The 26,416-nt window shown below is 39.1% G+C and overlaps 1 protein-coding gene across 1 annotated transcript in view; it reads left to right on the top strand.

Annotated features, from left to right (window-relative positions):
- The window catches only part of LRP1B (low density lipoprotein receptor-related protein 1B), a 582,545-nt gene that overhangs the window by 190,144 nt on the left and 365,985 nt on the right, over nucleotides 1-26,416 (top strand). Inside the window, exons 4-5 of the mRNA XM_010575228.1 lie at nucleotides 17,611-17,730; nucleotides 18,940-19,068. Coding sequence (XP_010573530.1) covers nucleotides 17,611-17,730; nucleotides 18,940-19,068 — 249 coding nt within the window. The remainder of the gene's footprint in view (nucleotides 1-17,610; nucleotides 17,731-18,939; nucleotides 19,069-26,416) is intronic.

The raw sequence follows: 26,416 nt of genomic DNA, 5'->3' as shown, positions 1-26,416 counted from the left end.
AACTATTAGCTATAAATGTAACTTTTACTTACAATATAGAGATAACAGTATTGCAATAATGTTAATATTATACTGCATAATTTTATTCTGGAGTAATCTAATCTTGCAGAAATCCGTTATTGTGATGCTGAGATGCAAAGAAATAGCTACAAATATAAACTAGGGTGATGCCTTTATTTATTAACTTCTTAATTTGGATGTAGGTGGCTCTGCTTACTGAGTCCTACATAACTGGAGAATAATAGTTCTTTAAGGAGAAAATAATAAGGTTCTCTGCCAAACTTGGAATGAGCCAAGAGCAACTAGAGTTATATCCATCTCTTGTGTTTCTCCTTGAAGAAGCTGTGAAAAGCTACACTGAGAAATACTAGAATTTTGCTATACTTTCTGGAGAGAATAGATCAAAATAGAGTTTGAGAGAATGTAGTAGCCAAATGTTGAAGTAATACATGAAGCCTTTGTGTAAATACCACGGCAATTCCTTATTTATTATCAGTAGCTAGAAATAGGGCTGATCTTTGTAGTACAGTTTAACCTCTAAAGCACATCACCTGAGTCTCTCATTTTCAGTGTTATCCTTTGCAGCTGTGCCTCTAAGAATCTCAGGCTCTGGCATGCTGAAATTGGCACTGAGAATTTTTACATCATGTTTTATTAACTTATTTATCAGCCTTTTCTGCTTATGCCCTGGAGAATGAAGCTAAAGGGGCAGGATAGGAGGATGACATTTATTTACACTATCCCCATTAATAAAATCTGTCAATGACATCTCCTGTGAAAAACTGCATTTTTCTTTTCCTGTACATGCAAAGGTACATACAGCTACAGAAAAAAATACAACCATTACCTAACCATAAAAACTACATGTGGCTGAAAAGATTCATCACGGGAGTATGCTACTTACCAGTTGGTTGATTTATAGGATGTGCTAAGGGAAGGGTTTTATTTTGGGCTCTAGAGGCTTGAAGTGCTTTGAAAAAAAGTCCTGAAACAACAGCTGGGGAACTCACAGTGAAAAATAACAAACGCCGTTGTCCTGTGGAAAGTACTTAGTAAAAATTCATAGAATCATAGAATGGCTTGGGTAGAAGGGACCTTAAAGATCATCTAGTTGAAAGCCCCCTGCCCTGGGCAGGGACACCTTCAACTAGACCAGGTTGCTCAAAGCCCCATCCAACCTGGCCTTGAACACTGCCAGGGATGGGGCAGCCACAACTTCTCTGGGCAACTCGTTGCAGTGCCTCACCACCCTCACAGTGGAGAACTTCTTCCTCACATCTAATCTAAATCTTCCCTCTTTCAGTTTAAAACTGTTACCCCTTGTCCTATCACTACCTGCCCTTGTAAAGAGTCCTTCTCCAGCTTTCCTGTAGGCCCCCTTTAAGTACCAGAAGGCTGCTATAAGGTCTACCCAGAGCCTTCTCTTCTCCAGGCTGAACAGCCCCGAGTCTCTCAGCCTGTCTTCATAGGAGAGGTGCTCCAGCCCTCTGATCATCTTCATGGCCCTCTTCTGGACTCGCTCCAACAGGTCCATGTCCTTCCTATGTTGGGAGCCCCATAGCTGATGGCAGTACTCCAGGTGGGGTCTCACCAGAGTGGAGTTGAGGGGGAGAATCGCCTCCCTCGACCTGCTGGTCACGCTTCTTTGGATGCAGCCCAGGATACAGTTGGCTTTCTGGGCTGCGAGCACGTATTGCTGGGTCATGTTGAGCTTCTTGTCAACCAACACCCCCAAGTCCTTCTCCTCAGGGCTGCTCTCAATCCACCCATCGCCCACCCTGTATTTGCGCTTGGGATTGCCCTGACCCATGTGCAGGACCTTGCACTTGGCCTTGTTGAACTTCATGAGGTTCACACGGGTCCACCTCTCCAGCCTGTCAAGGTCCCTCAGGATGGCATCCCTTCCCTCCAGCGTGTCGATTGCACCACACAGCTTGGTGTCGTCGGCAAACTGGCTGAGGGTGCACTCAATCCCACTGTCTGTGCTGCTGACAAAGATGTTAAACATCACTGGTCCCAATACCGACCCCTGAGGAACACCACTCGTCAGTGGTCTCCACTTGGACATTGAGCCGTTGACCACAACTCTTTGAGTGTGACCATCCAGCCAATTCCTTATCCACTGAGTGGTCCGAAATTAAGTTTTCCTAAGTACTATTTGTGCCTGTGACAATAGCATGTATGGACAATAAAGATGCACAGTTTTGAGCAGTGGAGCTGCTGCACTGGGTAGATCACTGACTTAAAACTAAATGAAGCAATGAATGAAAAGCAATTCTTGTGCTTCTGTTGCTTTCAAACTCAGCAACACTGAATCAATTACACATTGCCAAAGGCTAAAGTCTCATTAGTTGGGTAAAATACAAGAAAAGCAATGAGGAAAGATGAGTCATGGTAAAATGGCAGCAAATGTTACTATACTTCACAGTGTTATTGCTGATCATATTTTCAGCTGGTGCTCTAAGTATTATTTATTTCTTCCAGAAAAGTTACCGCTAAACAATCCTAGCTGGATGCAAGGTGAGATGATGGCAAATCACCAAACATACAATTGGGGATCTCCTCCCAGACATGAGGAGAGTAGGTTTGAATCACAGTGATTTTCTAGGCTTTGGGATTTGAAGGTTCATATTTTCTAGCGTCTCTGAATGTCTGCATTTATACGCACTAACATACACGTATGAGACAAGACTCAAATTCATAACAGTCTGGTAAGGGAGCTGTTAAGAAAACCACTTGCAACAGTATTTTGAGAATTGGCAATTGTGAGTCTTTCCAGACACCAGCAGCAATATACAAGTCTAAGTGGAATTTGTCATGAATTGTCCACCTCCAATGGGGCAAACACACTCCAGAAGCCAACTTGCAATCCAACCCTGCTTGCTGCAGAGAAAAATTTGAACATTCAGCCTCTTTTGCTGGCAGACACTGTAAATGCTGCTTGTGAAAAAATGTATCACTTATTCTAGCCCTTGCCATAGTTCAGAAGTATATATGTCTGTCTCCCAGAGAAAAACATTAACAATTGAATAAGAATTTTATTTCTCCAGTATAATTTTTCCTTGCTACCAGTTTTTAATTGTCTTCTAGCTTCAAGTCCTTTCTCTTATCCTTCACTGGGTTTAGCTGTTCATGTAATAAAGGTTCAGTTACTGAATTGCATGTTTGGTTCTCTGGGATCCGTTGTTATTCAATCCCTTTATGTAATTGATTCCAAGTCCTTGGCTGAGTTTCCAGAAAGGCACTGCCTTGTGAGCCTGAGGTTTCTGCTTGGCAATTTTTTGAGGATTTTATCTGTAAAGCGAAGTTGTATTCATGAAGAGAAGCAATTTCTGAGGTAGTACTTCCATGAAGAGCCATGAAATTGGACGTTGGAAAAAGCTATTATAGGTGTCTTTTATGATTTCAAAATGATTTAATTATGTTTTTCCACATAACTGAGAACCGAGCAAAGTAAATAAAGATGCTAGCTTTTTTTTTTTTCTTTTTTTCCCCCCCCCCCCCTCCCCCAGTATCAGGAAAAGAGAAGTAATAATCTTTTGGCCTCTCTGGAATGTTTTAAAACTCCCACACCCTTCCCAGCTCTATTGCACCGTTATATCTGCAGCACTAGTTGAGGCAACAGAACAAAGGCAGAGGCTAAAGTTGTCATTTGTCTCTGCAAACTGTCATTCCAGAAGAGGACCAAGACATCTCGGTGTGCCATATAAGGGGAACATGGCATTGCAACTGCCAGGCTGTATCTGCTTGAGGCACAGTAGAGATTATCAACTGAACTTTCTGGGCCATTGAACGTATATGGCGTATATCAATATCTGAAAACACACAAATTCCTTGCTTTACATTGTCAGATTGCCTAGGGGCTTCTACACATCACAGCTCCTATGCTCCACAGAGCACTTGTGACCATGCACAATACAACCCAACATGATTAAAGCTTGTGTGAAATGTCCTTTGGATCCTGCTTTGCTCATGTAAGAGCCAGTCTGGCAACACTGCCTTCCCATCTTCTTGGAGTAGTGAATTAAAGTGCCAACTAATAGCCCTTTACTCCTTGCATGCACCTTCTCCCAAATCTGGGACTCATAGTGCGAGGGAGCGCTTGTAAATACCACCTTTTCACAGTAGTTTGTGTTCTCAGACTCACTGATTTTATTTTTAATAGAGGCTTGATATTTTTAAATATTTTTATTCTGATTTATAATATAATGAAAGACTAAGCAGCAATTTACTGTGAAGATAGACCAGAGATGTGGGAGGCAGTAGCAGAATATCTGCTCTTGTCCAGATGGATTTAGTGCATAATAAAACATGAACTGGGCATATGTTTGTGATGCCTGATCTCAGAGCTCTTGGGCTCCACTGTTCAAAGGTACATGTATGCAGAATAACCTGGGATATTATCAGTCCTGAACAGTGGTATTTTTTGCATTTCTTGAATTATCTTTGAAAAACAACCATGCTGACATTTTTTCTAACCCATGCTACTGACTTGCAGGAGATCTCATTTGCACAGTTTATTTGCTGATGAAACTTGGTCACTTAAAGCCAGTACGCTGTAGTTAGATAATAGGAAAAGTAAGTCCTCTTAAAAGGTATTGCTTAATGGATATTTAGTCTTTTTTCTTAAGCTGGGTACCCAGCAGAACAAGCATACTAAGTACCCCACAGCATAAATGTATAACACGGTCTTCAAGACACATCTTTGTTATCCATATAGATTATGCTTTTGTAAATTGTGTCCCTGTAAAATACTATATGAACTAGTCTAGCACCGTCTGCCTGCATCTCACCACAGGTAATCAAAAAGTGATCAGTGATGGCTGGAAGGCTAAAAGATGCTGAGGAGTATCAGGCACTTAACTCTGCCTGATTTGGGGAGAATCGATAGGCATTCATGACCATTAATGATGCTGTTTCTATAATGTGGGCAAAGGCGAGCCAATCGAAACCTAAGAAGATTCGTGTGACTTAACAGTGACTTTGTATGGGGCTCCCAAGGCATAGAAAACAGAAAAAAATATAACTTTCTTTGAACTTACTGAGTGGTTGAAATGTTAATGCCTGTAGAGGTGGTGCAAGGTCCAAGCCTAGCAGCCACTAAGACTCAGAGAAACACTTTCTAATGGTTTCATTAGATAGAAATAGCAGTACTGAAAATTACAGTATTAACAATTTCATGTGAAACATTTCGTACAAGCAAACTGACTGAGGTTGGTTAACTGAAAATTCCTGTAATGATCTGGTCCTGTGATGTAGCACGTAGTATCAGTTGCTGTTATTTAAGTATAGGAGAGGTTTTCCTGCTTTCTAGTGTCTTCCCTTGGTCACTGGATCTAAATCAGTCTTGGACCAGCGCAAGTGCTGCTCTTTAGACCTCTTGTGGTGCTCAGCCAGCAACTAAGCACCACGCAGCCACTCACTCACTTCCCCCCACCCAGTGGGATGAGGGAGGGAATCAGAAGGAAGAAGGTAAAACTCACGGGTTGAGATAAGAACAGTTTAATAGAACAGAAAGGAAGAAACTAATAATGATAATAATAACAATAATAAAATGACAATAATAATAAAAGGATTGGAATGTACAAAGCAAGTGAAGCACAGTGCAATTGCTCACCACTCGCCGACAGATTCCCAGTTAGTTCCCGAGCAGCGATCCCCCCAGGGCAACTCCCTCCAGTTTATATACTGGGCATGACGTCCCATGGTCTGGAATACCCCGTTGGCCAGTTTGGGTCAGCTGTCCTGACTGTGTCCCCTCCCAACTTCTTGTGCCCCTCCAGCCTTCTTGCTGGCTGGGCATGAAAGCTGAAAAATCCCTGACTTAGTCTAAACACTGCTTAGAAACAACTGAAAACATCAGTGAGTCATCAACATTCTTCTCATACTGAACCCAAACCATAACACTATACCAGCTACTAGGAAGAAAATTAACTCTATCCCAGCCGAAACCAGGACAACCCCAAGTTGTTCAGAGCTACTGCAGAGGTCACTTCTTTCTGAGACATGTGGAGGTGTTGCTGTGTAGCTGCTGCTTTAGGTTCACGAAGCAGGGGGAAAGGTTACTGGTTTGGAGGCACTCCCATAATTGTAACTAAAGCATCAGTTAAAAACCTTCAGAGTCATATTCTGGTCTATTTTATGATAAAACTCTGATTAGTGTAAAATGGCAACAGACATTAATTTGGCAACAATGGTGCCAGTCATGAGTCTTCACTGATGAGGTGTTATAAAGTTTTAGTTTAAAGCCTTAATAAAGACATTTCCATTCTATTCTGTGGCTTCTCAATCAATAATATTTCAAAACATAAATATTTCCCTTAAGTTTATAGGAAACTCTCATCAGAATTGCTTTCTGGACTATAAAAAGTGTTAAGATATGTAGTATGATTTTGGTACTGAAGTACATTTTAATAAAGGGGATTTTTCTTGTATGAATTAATATGGTTATATGATGCTATACAACAAATTAATATGAACTTTGTATTGCTTAATGTAGATGGACTTTAATACAATTGTTTTTGAATAAGATCTGCGTGAGGAAGTTAGATGTTTCAGTCATCTACAAGAGTCTGTTTTAAGAGACATTGAACAGTGATGATGACATACTGTGAGCTGGCTTCCCATTAGAGCTGGAAAACATGTATAAAACTACAGTCACAGACGCTTCTTCCACTTAGAAGTCCTTGTTATCCAGTGGCTAGATGAGCTAAGTGGAATCGTATACAGGAGTGCGCAGCACTAGTGAACTTACACTGCTTATGTAGTGGGTGACTATTACAGCAGAACACTGTGGGGCTTCAATTATTAATTTATGTTTCCAGAACACTCTGAAAATCACTCGGTAGTTTTAGTTGGAGGTTGTTGTATTAAAAAAAAATAAATATTACTTCTGAGATGACTTCTTAAAATGCATTCAGTAAATGTTTGAAGTTACTGACATGTAGGTATGTGTGCACATATGTATATATTTTTAAAAACAATAAAGCCAAAAGTATAAAGCGTTATTAAAAAATGAATGTTGCTGTCCTGGTTTCAGCTGGGATGTAGTTAACTGTCTTCCTAGTAGCTGGTACCGTGCTGTGTTTTGAGTTCAGTATGTGAAGAATGTTGATAACACTGATGTTTTCAGTTGTTGCTCAGTAGTGTTTAGACTACAGTCAAGGATTTTTCAGCTTCTCATGCCCAGCCAGGGCACCTGACCCAAACTGGCCAACAGTGTATTCCATCCCATGTGACGTCCCATCTAGTTTAGGAACTGGGAAGGGGGGGCAGGGATTCGCCGCTTGGGGACTGGCTGGGTGTCGGTCGGCGGGTGGTGAGCAATTGCCCTGCGCATCATTTGTACATTTCAATCTTTTTATTACTACTGTTGTCATTTTATTAGTGTTATCATTATCATTATTAGTTTCTTTTTTTCTGTTCTATTAAATCGTTCTTATCTCAACCCAGGAGTTTTACTTCTTTTCCCGATTTTCTCCCCCATCCCACTGGATGGGGGGGGAGTGAGTGAGCGGCTGCGTGGTGCTTAGTTGCTGGCTGGGGTTAAACCACGAGAGTTGCAAAGATTCAACAGCAGTATGTTTGAGGACATTAAAAAATATCATCAGCAGAATAAGGCTGAGTATATGAGAGTGAACAAGGTCATTGAAATACTTGATGGTCCAAGTAAGTGATATTTAAGAAGCTGAAGTGGAAGATGTTGCTTCATCAGAGAGAAAGCTTATGTATTACCTCTTCTAAAATCTCTAACTTTACTTTTTCAGACCAAAGTGTCTGTAATTAATTTGGTTGACCTCACACTAAAGCACATGAGGAACACTTGTACAGCCCATTATGATGTCCAAACCTTCCAACTGCTTTCAGTTTTAAAAATTATGAATGCAAGGGCTAAATGAGTGTGCCATATCGGTCTTGTCAGTTTGTTATTTCTCCTGCACAACTGCTTGCTACTTTTCACATCCAAAGGTTAACTGTACAGAGTCACAGAATCATAGAATAGAATCATAGAATCATTTAGGTTGGAAAAGACCTTCAAGATCATCGAGTCCAACCAATGAGTCTTACAACAGCACTTGTACGATAGCCTATAGCAACATCTTATGGGAGTTTACATTTGTGTGCCTATCAGTTATGAAATTTCAATCCCTTTTTTCCTTCATTTGGTGCATATAGCATGCATTTCCTATTCCCTAGCGTGTGACTTTGCTTTTTGTTGAATTAAGATACAAGAGCTGGCTCTATTTATTGCCTAAGTAGATAGCTGACTAGTGCAAAAGTCACGAAGGTGACATGTTGTATGCTGTGCCTAAAGAAATGGAGATTTACTGTGCAAGGATGAACAGCCTCCTGTGCCCTGCCAGCTCTGTGCAGCTGTCGCTGCTGGAGGGAAGTTAGGGATTAGAAGAGATGTGGGAGAGGGAGGCGAAAGCATCTTCCACAGGGAGCAATCACTGCCCGTTCTGCCTTCCCACCACCATCTCGCCTGCAGGAGAAGGGAGAGAAAGAGAAAGCTCTTTGCCAGCTCTCCATCTTGACCGTATTCTCTTCCCATTGCCACCTGCCCTCTGCAGATGGTATTTAATCGTGCCCCTTCCCTGTTGTACATTTCAGGCTGCCACAAGGTGAAGCAGTGGTAGCAAGTCTTTGCAAAGAAAGGACAGCCTGTAGGGTCCACAGATTCCCTGAGGTTGGCAGGGACCTCTGGAGACCATCTAGCTGATGAACCCTCTGCTGAAAGCAACCTCAATCAAGTTGCCCAGCACCATGTCCAGTCGGGTTTTGGATATCTCCAGCGATGGAGGCTCCACTACCTCTCTGGGCAACCTGTTCCAGTGTTCAACCACCCTCACAATGAGAAAGTGTTTTCTTATGCTCAGATGAAAATCCTAGAAAGACTTTTTTGGTGGGAGGAGAATAAGGTTCATACCTCTGGAACGGGAATAATAAAGGACAAGTCTTAGTGAAGGGACAACCCAGGAGAGGGGACCTGCCTCATCAGAGCCAGACTCCTCAGCCATATTTAGATTTCCAGAGTTCCCCTTGAGAGGCTTCCTAACATCCTTTACCTCCCGAAACATTACTGAACTTTTTTCACACCAGAGCGCACTCTGCTTCTGCCACCAGGTGACAGTTTTTTCTCTCCAAGCATTCCTCAGGCACTGAAATGCAGTTTACTTTTATAGGGCTGAGAAATTGTGAGCTAACTCTGTAAATGCATTTTATATGACTATGTCCAGTCTACTAAGAAGCCCACGTGGGCCACTCTTGTTGACTGCCAGTCCTCTCTATAGTTTATCCATTCTACCAGTCTTTATCACTATTCACAAACTTTATTAGCCACTAGTTTCATCTTTGGCTTATTAATGAACATGTTCAGTATTGTCAGGCTTCATATCTTATTAGACACACCTAATTTAATGGTGTTGCGCTGTAACTCAGTGAACCTGCTTCAGTATGTATTCAATACTGTGAAAATACCTAAAACTATAAACTGATTTATATAAACTTAAAAAAATATGTGTATTCTTCTCATATAGAGGCTATCTGTTCTTTTAAATCTATATCTTGTATCCAGGTTAATAACCAGATAAATGACTCTCTTCTCTTTAGTCATGAAATCACTTACCCAGTTTAAATTTTCCTATGTGAAATTCTCTTTAGCTTATGCTTGTGCTTGTGTATGGCAGCCAAGGTATAACTAAAACAGCAAAAGGTCAAAATAATGAGCCATTTCCACTGGTGAAGCTAATATTTTACTACATGCCTACTACCTGCTGATCTCATCTTTTTAAGTGTTTTGTGATGCTATGGTTGAAGAACACGACATAAAACAAATTGTTTTGAAGCTCAGCCAAATATTGTAGGTCAAGATTTAGGCAGGAAGAAATTTCAATAGTACATCCTTGAAAAATAATTTTATCCGTGAACATGGTAGGGAGATACTATTAGGTAATATTTTGAAGATGGATGTACTCGCATCTGAATAGGAGTGCTGACTGGGGTATGGATTCGGAAGATCTGATTTACTTATTTAAGCTTTGTTCTTCCTGCAACACTCTTCCTTCTTTCTGACTTCATTACGTTGGAAATGACAAAAAAACCCAAACCAAACCAAAACAAAAAACAACCAAAAAAACAAGAAAGAAGAAATCTGTCTTTTAAAAATAGTATCTTGTTACTCACAACCAGCATGAAGTTACTTAGTAAAATGTGCCCATTTTCACTGAACAGTAATCACAGTAAGACACTTCTGGTTTTGAGCAGACTGACAAGTGCATTAAACAAGATGTGTAATTTTCTTGTAAACATAAAGTAGACAAATACATTGTAATGTCTATTTAAAATAATATATTAAGGTGTTCAGCAACTGATTGCCAACACATAGACAGTGATGTGTAGAAAGATCCAATAGAGGGTTGAGATACATCAGGTAGAATTTATGAAGTACAATCTGTGTGCCACCATGCTCAGAAGTGCTTACCCTGAGCAGACACCTTCCCTATTTCAAGTAAAATTTTCTGCATCGCTTGGTGTTACGGACCAAGGTTTCCCAACGTGGAGACACCTACTGATGGGGATGAGCTCTGATACAGTATAGTTAAGACAACTTTTTTCTTATGAATGATAACTAATGTGACAAAAGCTGGTGCTCAGCTTTTACGTGACAGCGTTGTCGTTATAGCACTTGCTCTGGAGGAGGGACCCGGGATTGCCCAGGTGTGCCTTCAGCCTCGGGGTATTCACACCTCATACCCCACCAACCGTTCCCCCATAGCACGCACCGGTCACTACGTCTTACACCATGTAAGATGGTCTTGTATTGAATCAATTCTGTTTGGAAAAAGGGAGTTTTGTGGGCTCAGAGAATGCACATTGGAGTATGACTGTTGCCTGATGATTATAGTAATGGCAAAGGCTGGAAATACAGCAATCTGTTAATATGTTTTATCCAGTAACTATTTTATGGAAAATGCAGGAGCAGCCTGGTACCCAGGACAGAGCACCATTCTCAAGCATCATTTCTCTGCTTATGTCCTAGAAATATTACTGTAACACTCTAGCCTTAGGAAAAGGTTCTGCACTCTGGATTTTAAGCAAATGGAGTTACCTAACGGCAGTCCAGACTTAGACATCTAAGCTATATGAAGGAAAAGGATTGCAGTTATACCCAGGACTTCCAATTTGCTTTAACTTGCTATAGTCCGTTCAGGATGCAGGGTTTGTCAGTTGTCATTCTGGGTTATTGTTACCCTGTCTGTGCATTATACAGAAACCCTGTACTGCCTAATGGATCTCTGGGGCTAGGCAGCTGGAGGCTGGCTTGCAGGCCCTAACTGTAAAGGTCTCAGTCTTTAACGCTTCTGAATTTTAGCGCTTTTTTTTTTTTTTCTTTTTTTTTCTGAATGGGTGGTTTATTTTAGGAAGTAGTAAAAACCAGCTTTAGTCCCCGGTTTACCCAAGGCTCCTGACCATGAGTCAGGAAGCAGCAGTGACTCAGATGGTGCCCGGACGCAGAGGCTGCAGCTTGACCTGGGCTAGCCATGGGAAACACAAAACAGGTGGGGGACATGTTCATCTAAGCACTTTTCTAAGGGCAAACAGGAATCTTTTTTTTCTAGCCTAAGGTTTTGTTCCCCTTCTCTCCCCCTGGTTTGAGTATAATGGGATATATCTGCCATATATTGCATGTTTTTTGAAATTTGACTCCTTCAGCTTCTCTGCTGAACTTTGAGGTCACCCATAGCGGGACTATAAGGTTATGAATCTAATCTCTGATTTCCATATTTCTTTTTCAGTGGCGTATCTATCATAACAGAGATATGGGCTGAGGTGTGTGACAAAGTTCAGGGGTTTGAGGTTTTTTTATGGTGCTATAGTCAAAACTAATAAAATGGCCAACAAATGTAAGATAAAAACGTGCTGCCTTATTTCAATCCAGCAATTGAATTCTATCAATCAAGCTACCTTTTTCTGCCGGAGAAGCAAAGTGTAGAGGTTTATATTGTGTGTATAACATCAACAATAACAAACAAACAAAAAACTTAGGGTAGATTACATTAAAGAGTCTAATCTCTAAAAGAATTGTACTTCAAAAATGCGGAAAACAAACTAGAAAAGAAAAATAAGGCTTACGGCATATGGGTGATAAGAATAGTCTAGACATCAGTGTATGAATATTGAATCACAAAAACTGAATGAACAACACAGTGATAAGATCAAGTAAATTCATGAAACACAAAGCTGCCAAAAAGAATACGAATATTTAAGAGAAAAAAGAATATGTATGGAGTACAATTAGAAGACTAGTTCAGTAACAAGCTCCCCTAAGTTTTCCTTTGGGTATGTTCCAGAGACAAGGAAAAAAGGATTCAGCTTAGTTCCATAATGAAAAATGATGTTTTAGCATAAGATAGAGTGTTGCTTGAGGAATGTAGTAGTAGAAGGAACCTCCTGGGTCATGAATGCAGTTTCTGGTATTTCAGGGGCCTTTCCATATGCTGTCTTTCACAAACCTATCATGATCCATGTCAAAAGCATTTATTTATTTTCTGTCCCTGCTGTTCCCATTCAAAGAGGAGTTCCAGAACCTGATTACAGTAATAGCTAAGAACCTTCTCATTTTCAGCCAGAATTTATTAATGGGCAATTTATAGCCATTTGTACTTCTGCCAATAGCCCTTTAGCTTAAATTGTCTCTTTCCCCGCTGTTGATCCTCTGATATATTCATAGACAGCAGCCATAATTCCTCTTCATTTTCATCTCCTGGCACTAATCAACACAAAAACTTGTAGTGTCCCCTCAGATTGCAGCTCTCCGTTCCCCTGCTAATCCCTGAGGCCATTCTCTGATCCTGCACGAATGTGAGTTTATCCTCCAGATATCCATCAGGGTGGGCACAACCACGAACAGCTGCCTCCTAGAAGAAAAGGACTCACGAGCACCCTGGGCCTTGATATCAACACTTTCTCTATGGGAAATACTTATCCCAATGCTCTCAGAGATGCAGTTCCCTTTTTCCCAGGCAACGTTGCACTGGTAGCGCTTAGTCCTTCTCTGATGAAGTATTTGATGAGGATCCTTTGTCGTTTCAAATTGTGAAGTCCCAAACTGACAGCAGAAGCTCTGCTATTATTCCCTAGGCATATTATCTTGCACTTCGAACTGGTAAACTTGAGCCAATTGCTCTTATTTACTCCAGCTCTGTATCATTGATGATTATCAACATTATGTAATCAGTAAATTTTAATTTACAGAGTACTGTAAAGTTGCCTATGCTCTCCAGCATATATTGTCATTACAAAAAGAGCAGTAGAGGATTTCTATATTACAGATGTACTTATGAAACATAATTGGGAATGCACTACAGCCAAAAGGCCTTTATATCATCCAAGTGGCTCAGGAATAAGGGCATCTAAATGCATTTCACTGGGTGTGAATCTAGTCCTCTTTCATCCTCTCAGGAAAGGCAAAGCTTTTACTGAGATAACTGAGGTATCTTTGTAAATCTGCTCTATTGCTCGACAATCCCCAAGAGCCAAAAAAGTTTTCAGTATTAAGAAACTGCAAGCTGAACTGCTTTTCTTGTGAACAGAAACAGCCAAAACATCTAAGCTTGAGAACCTGGTGTGAACGTATTGTGAACCTCGTGTCAGCTCAGGAGGAACTGACAAAACGGTTAGTCAGATCAATTGGTTAATCCTTTGATCAAAAAGCCATTCAAGAGATGTTAGTTCCTTATATCATTCATCTTGGATGAACTATGATAAGCAGTGTATTTCCTTGAACACCGAAGGAATAAATGAAACCAGGATTTTATTAATATGAAGTCCTGTGGGAGCAGTTTGTCCAAGAAGCTTACAGCTCCTCTGAGTCATTGTCAGAGGTGTATCGCTTTCGGGGAGATGAGATCAGCAGCATCTTTGCCTGATTGACTACTCTCCTATGGGACTACATACCTGGGAGTTAGAGGAATATGAAAGTCAGGAAGCATAGGATTGACACGGGTGTCTTTGAGAAAGCAGGGTGGCTTTTGTGGTAGACCTGGAGCACAACTTTAGAGAGGCTCGTTTACAGGGATGTAGGGAAGAAAGATTGCTGCCCTTCATGTCTCCTGTGGAAGAAAGAAAACACTGAACAAAATGACCTAAATCAGAGCTGGATGAATTGTCAGTACTCCCTGGGCTTGGAGAAAATAGATCATCCTAAAGGCACTCACAACTACTTCTGCTACCCTGTATTTCTGCAAATCTCACGGCTTGCTCTGCAGCTCCAGGTCTTGAATTGTGGGTCTCCTTGCGAGCTATAAAGCTCTGTCCTTTTGCTTTCCCTCAGTGCAGCTTCTTCCTTTAAATCTTGCAGCAGAAATACCATGCTTTGACAAATTCAGAGGTTTCTGTAACTGTGATGAAAGTGGAGAGCTCAGTGATGCTCGTTCTTCACTGCCTATGTACTTTGTAAACCAATTCACATGGAGAAAGGGAGACCAAAGTGGGTGCAGAATTTTACTCTGATACAAAAGCAAGGCAGCAAAGAACAAGAAATGAGCATCCCTGACTTTTCTCTCTTTAAATTTCCTATCTGGAGCATTAAAAATGTCAGTGTTCGCTGCTTCATGATTTTTCTTTGCCTCCTCACCTCTTTCCAAGAAACCTGTTACAAATCTAACCAAACCATAAATGTGTACAATGTCTTCCACAGCATGTCCTTCAATACTTCAAACATTTCCAGAGGCAAACAAACTCCATTTTCTTCCAAAGGTTTTCAGGATCAGTTACTTAAAATGAAGAAAACAAAAGAACTAGTAAAATAGAAGATATATTTCCTTACCCTTGACGTTGTTGTCGTTTTTTTTTTTTTGCTTTTCTGCTTGTGGATTCCCCTGGCAGGTTTAACAGATCAGCAATAGAGCAAAAATGTTCTGGGGCATGAAGGTGTCTCTCACACAGGCAATAAGAAAGCTTTTCACTGGAGCTGTGAATGGAGGCAAATTACTGTTGTAATAATCTGATGGATGATTTAGTGGGGGGAAAATGTTAGTCTGAAGTCAGAAACATATGGCAGTCAACAGTGCTTCTTAAATGTGTTTGTGGGAAAACCTGGTGTGCTTGAAGAATTCCAGGCTGGCTGCCTGGCCAGCCTTCTCCCTCCAGGGAAACTGGTAAAAGTAGTTTTAGTGTAAAACGTGGAGGGAAATGATGGGTTGCTTCTTTTCCTAGCTGGCTAAAATGACAGAAGATATTTTGTTTTTCTCACTGGTCCAGTTTTAGCTGTCTGAAACCATTATTGACAGTGGACCATGAAACATGTCCTTTGAGAAAATAAATTTGAAATTAATTCATCAATTGATCAATAGGATCAGACAGTATTAACAATAAAGTGAATGTAGGGACTTGTGTAAGGGAAGGAAGTATAAGTAGACTACTTCCTCAGAGAAGCCCTTTCTAAAAGCGTAGCAGATGGGATGATGACACCAATGAAGTTGTGAGAGACAGCATGAGAAATAGAACAGTGCGGAAAGAATGAAGGTTGAGATGTGTGACAAGAAATATTTTTGGCAGAAATGGTCTATCCACAGCACTTCGGTTATACTTACTCTAAGGAAAATGCAACTGTTTTGTTGTTAAAAGCCACCCACGTGATACTGCAATGATTTAAAATCAATTAAATGGAACAGTGTTTGTGAAACATACGAGCAGATAGACTGTTTTTATTAATTTTCCCTTAATGGATCTCACTTGCCAATTTATCGTTGCTGTTCTCCAGCAGCCTTTACTGGCTGTGTACAAGTCCTACTATTCTGGTTTAAGCTGCTGGCTGTCTGCACCCGCTATGGAAAAAGTACAAACTAGCCAAGTCCTGTTTGTGAGTCAAATAGTTATCATCTGGTAAAAGCTCCTGGCTGTACAGCATCAGACAAATATTTGAGGGAGAAAATTATAGGTTGTAAAGGATGGTTGATCCATGTTTGCTTAGAAAATGAAATTTATATGTCGATTTTGTTCAGATAGAAATACTAAATAAACACATACTACCTAATCAGCCTTGGTTCCAGCTCCACGCCCCGGCGTGCAGTTCCATTTCATGTTACCTTTAGGGAAGTTTCCTGGTTTGCATTCTGCGTGGGACTTGTTCTTGGAAAGGTGTAATAGATTTAAGGACTGGACTAGGGACAAGAAACCAACAAAACAAGCTACAGCCAAAAAATGTATTATCTTCCTATTCACAAGGGCACAAAAGGTAGAGAAATAACCCACAAACCACTTGGAAAATGGGCAGATTTAGACAGTGGGTGGTTTATCAGCCTCTAGTCAGTCTGTAGATTGTGTGGATTACAGAATTCTAGGGAATGCCCTGAGATAATTGTGTGAAACCTCTTTGTTTTTAGAATAGTTGCATTATAGTAAGTACTAAGTTTGGGTGCCAGCCACATCCACTTTTCTCCCAAAATTGCAGCTTTATTTTGACACCGGCAGACATTCCAGAATTGAAGCCCCAGGGCTCAGATGCTGAGGCAGACTCCTTTTCATATGCATTTTCATTCTACTCCCAAGTAGAACTTGATGAATAATGATCAGATGGAATAAAAGTGCCCAGATATTAAAATACAGATTTCTCTTTTTTGTTAGGACATACCCAGTTACTTAAAGCCAACCCTGTACCAGAACCTTTCTCTGTCCATGTGCAGATTATTTTCTGATCCATCTGCATATAGGTTTGAAAAATATCTTCAGATCAACTCTTTAAGCTGTTTTCCTCAATCCTTTTCTTACTTTCCTGGAGGGAAAAATGTTGTTGTTCATTAAAACACTATTTTTTTTGATCAGCACAATTATTGATACATGTCATACAGCTTGGGGCTGGGAAGTGTTTGAGGTTTTTTTGTTTGTTTTCATGCTGTTTCATGCTGGAAAACACTACAGTGTATATTTCTACAATATTTCTTCTGGTTGCTAGCATCATGCCTTGTGCTGATGTATGTATTTAAGCGATAGATTCTATGAAGGACTTCAGTACTAATGACGTATATAATGGCCACTGTTTATCCAGCATTACGTGTCCAATGTTAAAATATTGAGCTAGAACGTATTCCCATTGATTGCTGTGAAGGTTATATGTGTATCAATAAATCAAAACAAGCTTTAAAAAGATAGAAAATCAATTGATATGAGGAATAGGAAAGACATAGACGTTGAAACCTTTCTCATAACCTTGGCTGTTTTTTATAACTATAATCTAACTGTTCGAGCTTTTGTGTTTGGGTTTGTGGTTTTTTTTTTTTTTCCAAATTGTTGCTTTGACTGAAAATGACTGATGTGCAAAAAATGGATGTCTAAGCAGAGCAACAGTACACCTCGATAATAAACTTGTTAGCACCTTTTGATAGAAATAAAATGCTGATTTCTATTTATTAACTTGCTGAAATGCAATTTTCAAGGCAAGTGTTTTGCAATGTATGTGTCAGATTTCCAAACCCAGCTAACATAAATGATAGTGGTGTTTCCTTCCTGAGACATGCACTTACCTATATATAAAAGTTTCTAAAATTTGCGATTTAGGAATAATAAAAACATTTAGTGACATTTTGCTCTAACTAATATAATTTACAGAAATGCTACCCAAATGCCAGCAGATGAATTGCCAGTACAAATGTGCCATTACCAGGAATGGCACCAGGTGTTACTGTGGAGATGGATATGAAACAAGCCGTGATGGAAGAAGCTGCACAGGTAAACACGAAATACGCTGTAACAGCAAGACCCGGGTATCAGGACCTCCCTGCTGCTGCTTTGGTGCTCTTGTGCCTGCGCCCCAGCAGTAGGTAGTCTTCAGTTACTGGAAGGAAAGCGTCTTCAGCCAGACTGGAGGAGGTGAGGAGTGTTTCCCCCTGCTCAGCCAAGCTTACCGCTCGTTTGTGCGAGCTGCTCTCCGGACCTCGCTACCAGGAGACCCTGTAAAACTTGTAGCGTTTCGCCTCGTGCCCATAAAGTCACACCTAGATTAGAATTTGATGAATGAACACTCTGAGATCATACAATTTAGCTGGGAATGTTATTTCGGCATAATTAATTGTAGACTGAAATGGGTGTTCTTTTCCATTTTTGAAATATATGACTTCTTAGTTCTCTATCCAGGTATTTGTTTCTTGTTTTATTTTTTCTCTTTTTATAATCATATTGGAGTTCTGTTGCCTTATGTATATGCTCACTACCAGTCACTCCTCTCTCCAAGTAATAGTGCTAAGCCAGATTCTTCATAAATGTAATTTATTATAAGTTCTTTTGCTCCATGGTTGTCATGTTTTGTGATTAAAAATATAACTGAAGAAATAATTTTAACAGCAGTTTTTTAAAATGTCAATTTATTACTTAAACCCTCAGCCACTGTTAAATAGCATATCTTGATTTTATGGTATTATGCCTATATACCCTAGTTGAGAAAATTGTTCTTTATATTTATTAGAGAAATATATAGTTTTTGGTGTAGTGGATGATGGTTTAATGTAGAAGTTGTGACAGTTCATTTAAGGAACTATAAGACATTGCCAGCATAAATAGGTTGAGATGGATAATAAATTATTTCCTCTCTTGAAATGTTGCTTCATTCATCAACCGTGATAACTAGTGGTCTCTAGTATGAACAAGAACACAAATGTCTTCCTAACATGATGTAGACATTGGACACTACTTGAAAAATGAAGGTTTTATCTTTCAAAATTAATAGCTATTGAACTTGAAAACTCCTAGCCTTCTGTTTGCTTACTGGAGTGATTTCAACAGCCAACATCCATGATAAGGTCATGGCTTGAGAAGGGGAAAACATAAAGCATCATACCATAGTGACTTAATGACTTAAACTTTCCTCTTATAATTCTGATTTTTTGTTGAACTTCTTTTTTTTTGTAATCCTTAAACAAGATCTCATTAATGTCCCTTTAGATTTGAATGAATGCAATATGTACGGAAGCTGTAGCCAGATGTGTGTAAATACAGATGGATCATACACTTGCAGCTGTGTGGAGGGTTATGTACTTCAGCCTGATAACAAATCCTGCAAGGCCAAAAATGGTAAGTTTTAACATCTTTTTACCTTAATGAAAATATTTTGTGTTTTGGTCCGATGTAGAGGATATGTATGAAAAGATAGACAAACACAGAAGAGATGGACTTTCCTTCACTCTACTACAAAGAGCCACACTACAACCCTAGAAAAACTTTTCACGTATTATGACAATACTCCAAGGGAAATATTTGAAGTTATTATATGGTTATTATTAATTAAAGTGAAATACTCAATTCAGCCAAGAACAGTTCCCAGGTTCCCTGCTCATAAATAAATCAAAGATTTACCTCCCACAAAAAAAAACAGGCTGTTTACTCTGGGAAGACAACGGAGATAGTGAGAAGACAGAGGAAATGATTGTGAGGTAATTGTATCCTTAGGTTAAAAAAAGACATGAGATTGCCCTGTCCTTGCAATATCCCAAGAGGTGAATTTCATGATATACATATTCACACTAGGCTTTTCGTTGCTTGGTGCATGTTTTCATTAGTAATAGTGGCCTGGGTATTTGAGGAAATTAGTGAATTGTGTTTAATGAAGTGATATTGTACACAGTATTTTCTTACTCAGCATATTGAATTAACAATGCTTTTATATTAAAAAAAACCCAAAGTTCCTTAAGCAATTATTCGACATCCACAATGATTCAACACCCAAGTATAAAGCTGTGTTTGTTATATATATTTTGAGTCTTCCTTTTTTGTAGTTATTTTGTCATCAGAAAATAGGAAGGTCTACTGTTTTTTTTGAGGCTTCCTCACATGAAGAACATTGCTAAATATGTTCTGACTTGAGCACCAGTAAGAGTTACAGAGTTTTTTACTGCTTGTACCAAGTTTTGTATTGATCCACACAACATAGCTGAGCAATTTTTTAAAAATCAACAGCGAAGTACTGTGAGATAAGAAAGTCCATACAAAGTAAAAATATTTTAATATTCTTCCTCCACTACATGAAAATCAATAACACAATTCTAGATCAGGAAATCCTCATGGTGCCAGTACTGGGCTTGAGATGAGCCTTTGAGTTTCCCTTCTTAGATCCAGCAGACTGTGTAACAACTGAGTGTTGTAGTGAGCTGCCAGTGTCTTGGTGGTCTTGATGAAATGAATCAGATTAACAGAGGAGAACTACTCCTCTGTATTTTTTAATACTTGATCATGTTTATTTTACAGTAGTTTTCACTTTTTCTGTTATTTTCAGAAAGGAATCACTACTCATTAATCAGAGAAATCACTGCAGGACAGTACGAATCAAAATCACGGTGCTGCAAAGAAATGAGTGTTGCTCATTACATTGTTTTTTTTGTGTAAACACAACTTTTCTTTGAATTAATGCTGGATTAAATTATCAATATGATGAATATTTGGGCAAATACATCATAGGTCACAGACGTCAAAAAGATGCCAGGAACAGTAATGGAGGTGCTTTTATCGCAGAGCTCTGCAAGAGCTGCAGTGACTTGTAATAGCTTATGTTGCTTCACTGGGCCCAGTTTACTGTGTGGAAAATAGAGAAGTTTCCACTTGCCGGCAGGTCACTTTCCTACACCCTTACTGTTACATTTGTAGCCTCACTGATCATACAAGCTGCTTTTCACAAGTTTCGGCCTCCTAGGATAAGGTTCGAGCAGGGACAAAAGCAAGGCTGGTGGAAAGTATCTAAAATGTGTAACGGATCACAAGTTGGAAATGAGTCCACGTCATCCCATTGCGCAGGGGTAGAGGTACTATCTTGATATGTATAAGTAGGATTATTACTTCCAAGATGTATGAAGTAATCCTGCTACTTACTCAATACTGGGAGGTCTTCAGCTGGGATAGGACATCCAGTAAGGGGCACCACGCAAGGCAGGTGTGGATCAGTAGAACAGAATTCAGGAAAAAAAGGTGTCTAAGGGAAAAAAAAAAGAGCACTTAGAAAAAATATCAATTTTTTTTTCCTTAAAAAGCCTGAAGGAAATAAGGATGAAGAGAGCAAGCTATCGGCTTTGTCTACATTTGACAAAAGTAGTTGTCAAATAGATAAAGAAAATGAGCTAAGGAATATTCTGTTCTGTGTGTAAAAGGTATGAAAGATAAGAAGCAGCAGTAGAGGTTTAGGTTAGGTTAGGCATTATGTAAAACTTTCCATGTTAATAACAGCAGATCTGCTAAGAATATGAATTGCTATCCAGGTTGAGATCCCAGATATGGCACAATATGCAACACCAAACTATCAGCCCTTTGCCACATCTCGGTTGTCTCTGTAAATTGAGTGGGAGGTTTCTGAATATTTACGAGTAAAGAAGCAGGGGACACAGTGGAGACCCCAGGTACCGAAGGTGCCGACCGGGTGACACGTGTTGGTGGGCACTGGTCCGGAGGAGCCCTGTTCCAGTGCGGTGGCCACTGGAGATCCCCAGCAGCTCTTGCACAGCCTTGGAGCCCATCCCTGCGCAGCCGTCTTCCCGCGTGTGGTACGGTACAATTAGCAAAGAAGTTCACAGAAGCTACTTTTTTTCTTACCCTTCAGGCAGCCAAATGCTTGGCTGTGAAGGTGGTAAGGTTTATCCCTCATTAAATTCTGCATTTTCTTCCTCAGCTCATTTAAATAGCTTTGGAGCCGGAAACTTTTAGCTGCACCGTACCTTTGGGAAGGATGTTAAAATGGGTATCAAAACAGCTGGGGGCACACCATGGTTTTTTCCAGACTTTTTAACCACACTTTCTTTTATGAATAAAGCAGCAGTTAATGACTTCTTCCGAGGGGAAAATGAAACAAAACATAGCTTTGCTGAACAGAGTTTTAGAACTTCTTTGTTTACCAAGTTTGTATGCCTATATCGCAAGGCCTGAATTTGATGAAAAGAATATTTAAGGAAACAAAATTACAGAATTGGAAATCTTTAGCTGAGGAAAAAAAAATTATCTTTCTTCCAAAAGTTCCTGGTATATCTGCATAGCCTATCTAGAGAGAAATGCCATGTGATAAGAAACATTTGTCATGTAGATAAAGCAGGATGAACTGATAATGATTAAAGCAAAAAGCTTTTTCTGGTATTTAGAAAAGATTCATCACTCTTAAATTGATTCACAACACAGTTTTCTTGTAAAATATCACAGAACTAAGTTTTGAAGCTTTAGAAATAAAGCAGCCCATTTGTGGGGTATATTGTGGATAAACATCAAAAATTAATTCCAAAATAGAATCGGACTGCATTTTATTCAAGGCCACTAAATATTTTTCAGAGTTTTATACAATACAGGTATTGCTAAGAGCAAAGTGCTTATAATTTACAATGCATACCTCAGGAGAAGGGTTTTTAAGCTGCTTGTAAACACTGAATTTTTGTTTTTATCCTTTTCATGTCATTGTAGCGGGGGAAGAAAAAAAAAAAAAATTGCTGGCATTTCTGAAGCTTTTCTTCCAGAGGAGAAGTAGGACTGTTGGCAGTGCAAAATGCCTTAGTTTCTGATTTGTTGTGACATCACTTATTGATCTGTATTTTAGACAAGATCGGGAGGGGGGAAATGCAAGTCTTTCATCTTTTCCACTACTCTATCTTAAACATAATTCAAAGGAAGATGCTTTCATTTTAGTCAAGAGGGCTGAATCATAAAACTTTCCTGGATTAGAGAGCTCTTTACTTCTTATCTTTCCTATAAAATGGGGGAAAAAAAAAAAAAAAAAACAACCTTGTGAAAAAATAACACACATGAAGTCCAGTTATTTGAAAAGTTGCTGTCAGCTCGCTGTAACTCATCCTAGATCTGTCCACTAAACTTTTAAGCTTTGTAGATTCTGCTCTTGAGAAACAGACAAGCAGTTTTCGTGAGGGAGAAGACATTTTTTTTTTTAATCTTCTTTTTTGGTTTTCATCTGCATTATACAATACAGTAAGATGCTTTAAATATTTTTTGTAGGAACTTTCAATATTTTTGTATAGTTTTATCATTAAAATAATTTTACTCTTTTTTTTTTTTTTTAATAAGTAATTATGAAATCAGCCTTTATCTGAGCAACGCTGAAATAAGCAGGGTACCTACCCTACTGTGAAAAAACATGATTAACTGATTCAATCCGTTGAATTATTTCATGTATGGGCTGCTTGAAAAAAATAATTTCAAGCTCAGTAATCTAGTTTCTGGAGAAGTTCTGCCAGAACACAGATGTATTTTTAATGTTTAATAGTGCCTGCTGAGCAGAAGCTCTTAGCAGTGCCACGAGTCCTTACGATTCCTTTGTCTGCAGCCAGGTTTGATTACAGCTGCTGCTCAGGAGGTTTGACGCTAATTCTTTTTCAGAATTCCCTTATGTCTTAGACGTTAATATTAAAATACAGCCTTTCTCAGAGTTTAGTGAGGTATTAAATCCTTGTTACAGTTGTCAGTAGGTCAGTTCAAAATAGTGCAAGACGGGATATGGTTCTCTATTGCAACCTGGGACAATTGAACGGCCATGCTGGCTTTGTAACTACAAACAGCTCCTGTGTAGCTGCCTTCTCTTGAAGGCTTTATAGATTGCAGAGAGTGGAAGTGCCTTACTTAACACAAAGTGTAAGAGCAAAACTGTTAATAAAGGATTTTTCTCCCTGCTGCTGGTTGGGAAAGGTGTGATTGAACCCAGAATTAGGCAGTGGTATTATTTTGTGGGAAGGGAGAAGCTGAGCAGAGAGCTGCTAGATGAAAAAAAAAAAAAAAATCCCCCAAATTAGCACGATGCTGATGGAAACATACCTTTTGTACCAGTCTGGGAAGTCTCTGGGGTGAATGGGTGATGGAGACAGAAGCTCTTAAGTCTGGCTCTCTTCTGATGAGTAGCAGAAGTTGATAAGAAAGAGGGGGAAGAGAGATTTACGTACACCAGCCACCTGTTGACTGCAAATGGACCCACCCGGCAGATTTCAAATAAAATTGCTTAATAAGAACCCCACTGCCTTCTCTTTTGGAAAAAGCAAGACTAGGGAGCTTCACTTGTGGCTTACACCGCAAGGGGTTGTTTCACAAATAAGTTCAGTCCCTTCAGTTGTTAGGTATCTTCTGAAATTTTTAGAAAATTCTTATGCACGGGTAAGACTGATGTATTGGTGGAAGTGAATGTGAGGCGAATGAGGAGAGTCAGTAAGTTCGGGAAGTAATGCTACAGCAGTGTGGTTTTGCAGATGTCAGTGTGGGATTTATTGGGGAGGGAAAAGTATGTTACAAGGTAGAATATACATTATGGAATGAGGAACAATAGGAAGAGAGTAAATGAAATCCACTTTAGAAAGAATACATGCTGATCCTATATAGAAAAGAAGTTTTTTACATGACAAAATAAAATAAAAAATTAAAAAAAAAATCATCAAACGAGATGTTCAAATAAAAACAGATAGTACCAAAGAACAGAATTTAATGCCTACTTCTGTGGATTTGAGTGAGACCACTAAGCACTGTATTCACTGAAACATTTTTTTCTCTTTAATTAGACTTGCTGATGAAGTATTATTTGTCAAATCCTTTTATTTATGCAATTATTTTCTCCATTTAGACAGCTGGAATTGCTTGGTAAAATTTTGAAAACTTTATTAGGTAGAATGTTGACCGAAAGTACTACTTGTCAATATGGCACTTAAACATTGATTTATTCCTTTGAATACAAGCAGATTACATTGGGGTGAGAGCTCTTGGCAACACAAATATTTTTCACATATGCTTGCAACTGCAGTGTGAGTTGCTATGGTTTAGGATAATTTTTTTAAGTACAACATCCAAAAGTTTGCTCACCTGACAACTTTATTTAATTTAACAAATGAACAGGACGAATAGACATGTTGTAGTGCTGTTGACCATGTTGCAAAAGACAACAACAACAAAAAAAGTCTTTCACGTGAACATACTTCATTGCAAAATTAGAGACCATTGTTATTCCAGTTAAACCTGAAGCAATTTTTAGGGTCACCATATCTTCCTCTCTCAGGGAATCTTCTCGGAAGGTCCTGCATCAGCTCAGTCTCGGTTGGAGCAGGACTCCAAATGCTGAACAAATTCTAATAGGCAGGGGATTTTTCAGGAAGCAGTTTCTCTGTCCTCTATCTTAAACACATACATGTCTGATGGTTTTTCCCAGCCAATTCACATAATATTTTATGTCAACAGCAGTTCTTTATAATAAATTGAAGCAAAGCGATGTTACCCACTGTTTCTAATGAAGGAGTTCTTCCCAGAAAAAATGAGGGAAACTACTGGCATATGGTTTTGATACAGGTGTCCCCCTGACAATTCTGGATTAACTGGGACCTTATTTCACTTTAAAGTACTAGTCTAGATCTAGAACAAGATGTCACTCAATGTCAGCAGTGGCACCATGTATAACAGACTCCTCATCATATTCATTTGCAGTTGGGTAAGTCAGATGCATAACTGCAAACCAGCCCTGGATGTTTGAGACAGTAATGCAATTAAAGATACACCCAGAGCAAGAACAGCTGCTTTTGTGCCCAATAGCACTCATCCTCATGCTAAAAATAATTTGTCTCAATGAGAGTTGTTTGTCCCTCTGTGTGGATAACGTAACATTTTAAAGTTTTAAGCTGAACTGGAACATTTTGTATTTTAAGATACATATTCTTCACTATTGGGGTTTTATTGTTTCCTTCATTATTCACACATTGCTCAAGTATTTTTATAAATTACTAGCAGGATTTCTAGGCAAAGTGATTCAGGTGAACGTGACAACACTTTTAAGTTGCATGTAATATCTTCACATGAATTGCTTCTTCGTATTTTTGGTTTGTTTGTTTACTGTGACATTAACGGTAACCTATTGGAAAACTAGGCATTCTTTGTTCCCTTTTGGCTGTCAGGAAACTCCATTGCATGATGCTTTCTCCTTTATAATGCACGGTATTAGGCCCATCATCTGTACGATGTAGCAAGGTTTCACTGCATTGAGTTTTTTGTTAGGTTGGTTTTAATTTTTTATGGCACCATCCACTCCGCAGTTTTTGTCTTACTTTACAGACTCTAATATGAAAAGTACCTTACCATTTCGTGTGTACTCGTAAGTCTGCAAGTTTTCCTGGCCTTCATTCTTTTAGAAATGCCAGTAATCTGGATAGAAATAATTTGCATAAGTTGTATTTCATTTTATGACTTAGGCATGAAAAATGTTGCAATAATGATACTTGGAATTAAACAGAAGCTGTGGGGCTAGGGTAATTAATTTTCTTTAATGATGTGAACCATTAGAACAGCAGGATAAAATAGACTAGTAATTTGGAATATATGACAGTTACAAAAATAAAAACAAAACCAATTTATTATATCTCCTAAAACATGCAGGTAGGAACATTAAAAACTACATTAAAAGTGAGAAGATAAATATGATATA

This window comes from Haliaeetus leucocephalus, unplaced genomic scaffold (genome assembly GCF_000737465.1).
Source record: "Haliaeetus leucocephalus isolate CR32 unplaced genomic scaffold, Haliaeetus_leucocephalus-4.0 Scaffold451, whole genome shotgun sequence".
In the NCBI taxonomy this organism is placed as follows: domain Eukaryota; kingdom Metazoa; phylum Chordata; class Aves; order Accipitriformes; family Accipitridae; genus Haliaeetus; species Haliaeetus leucocephalus.
Note: the sequence above shows the minus strand (reverse complement) of the source record. Positions and strands in the feature narration are given on the sequence as shown.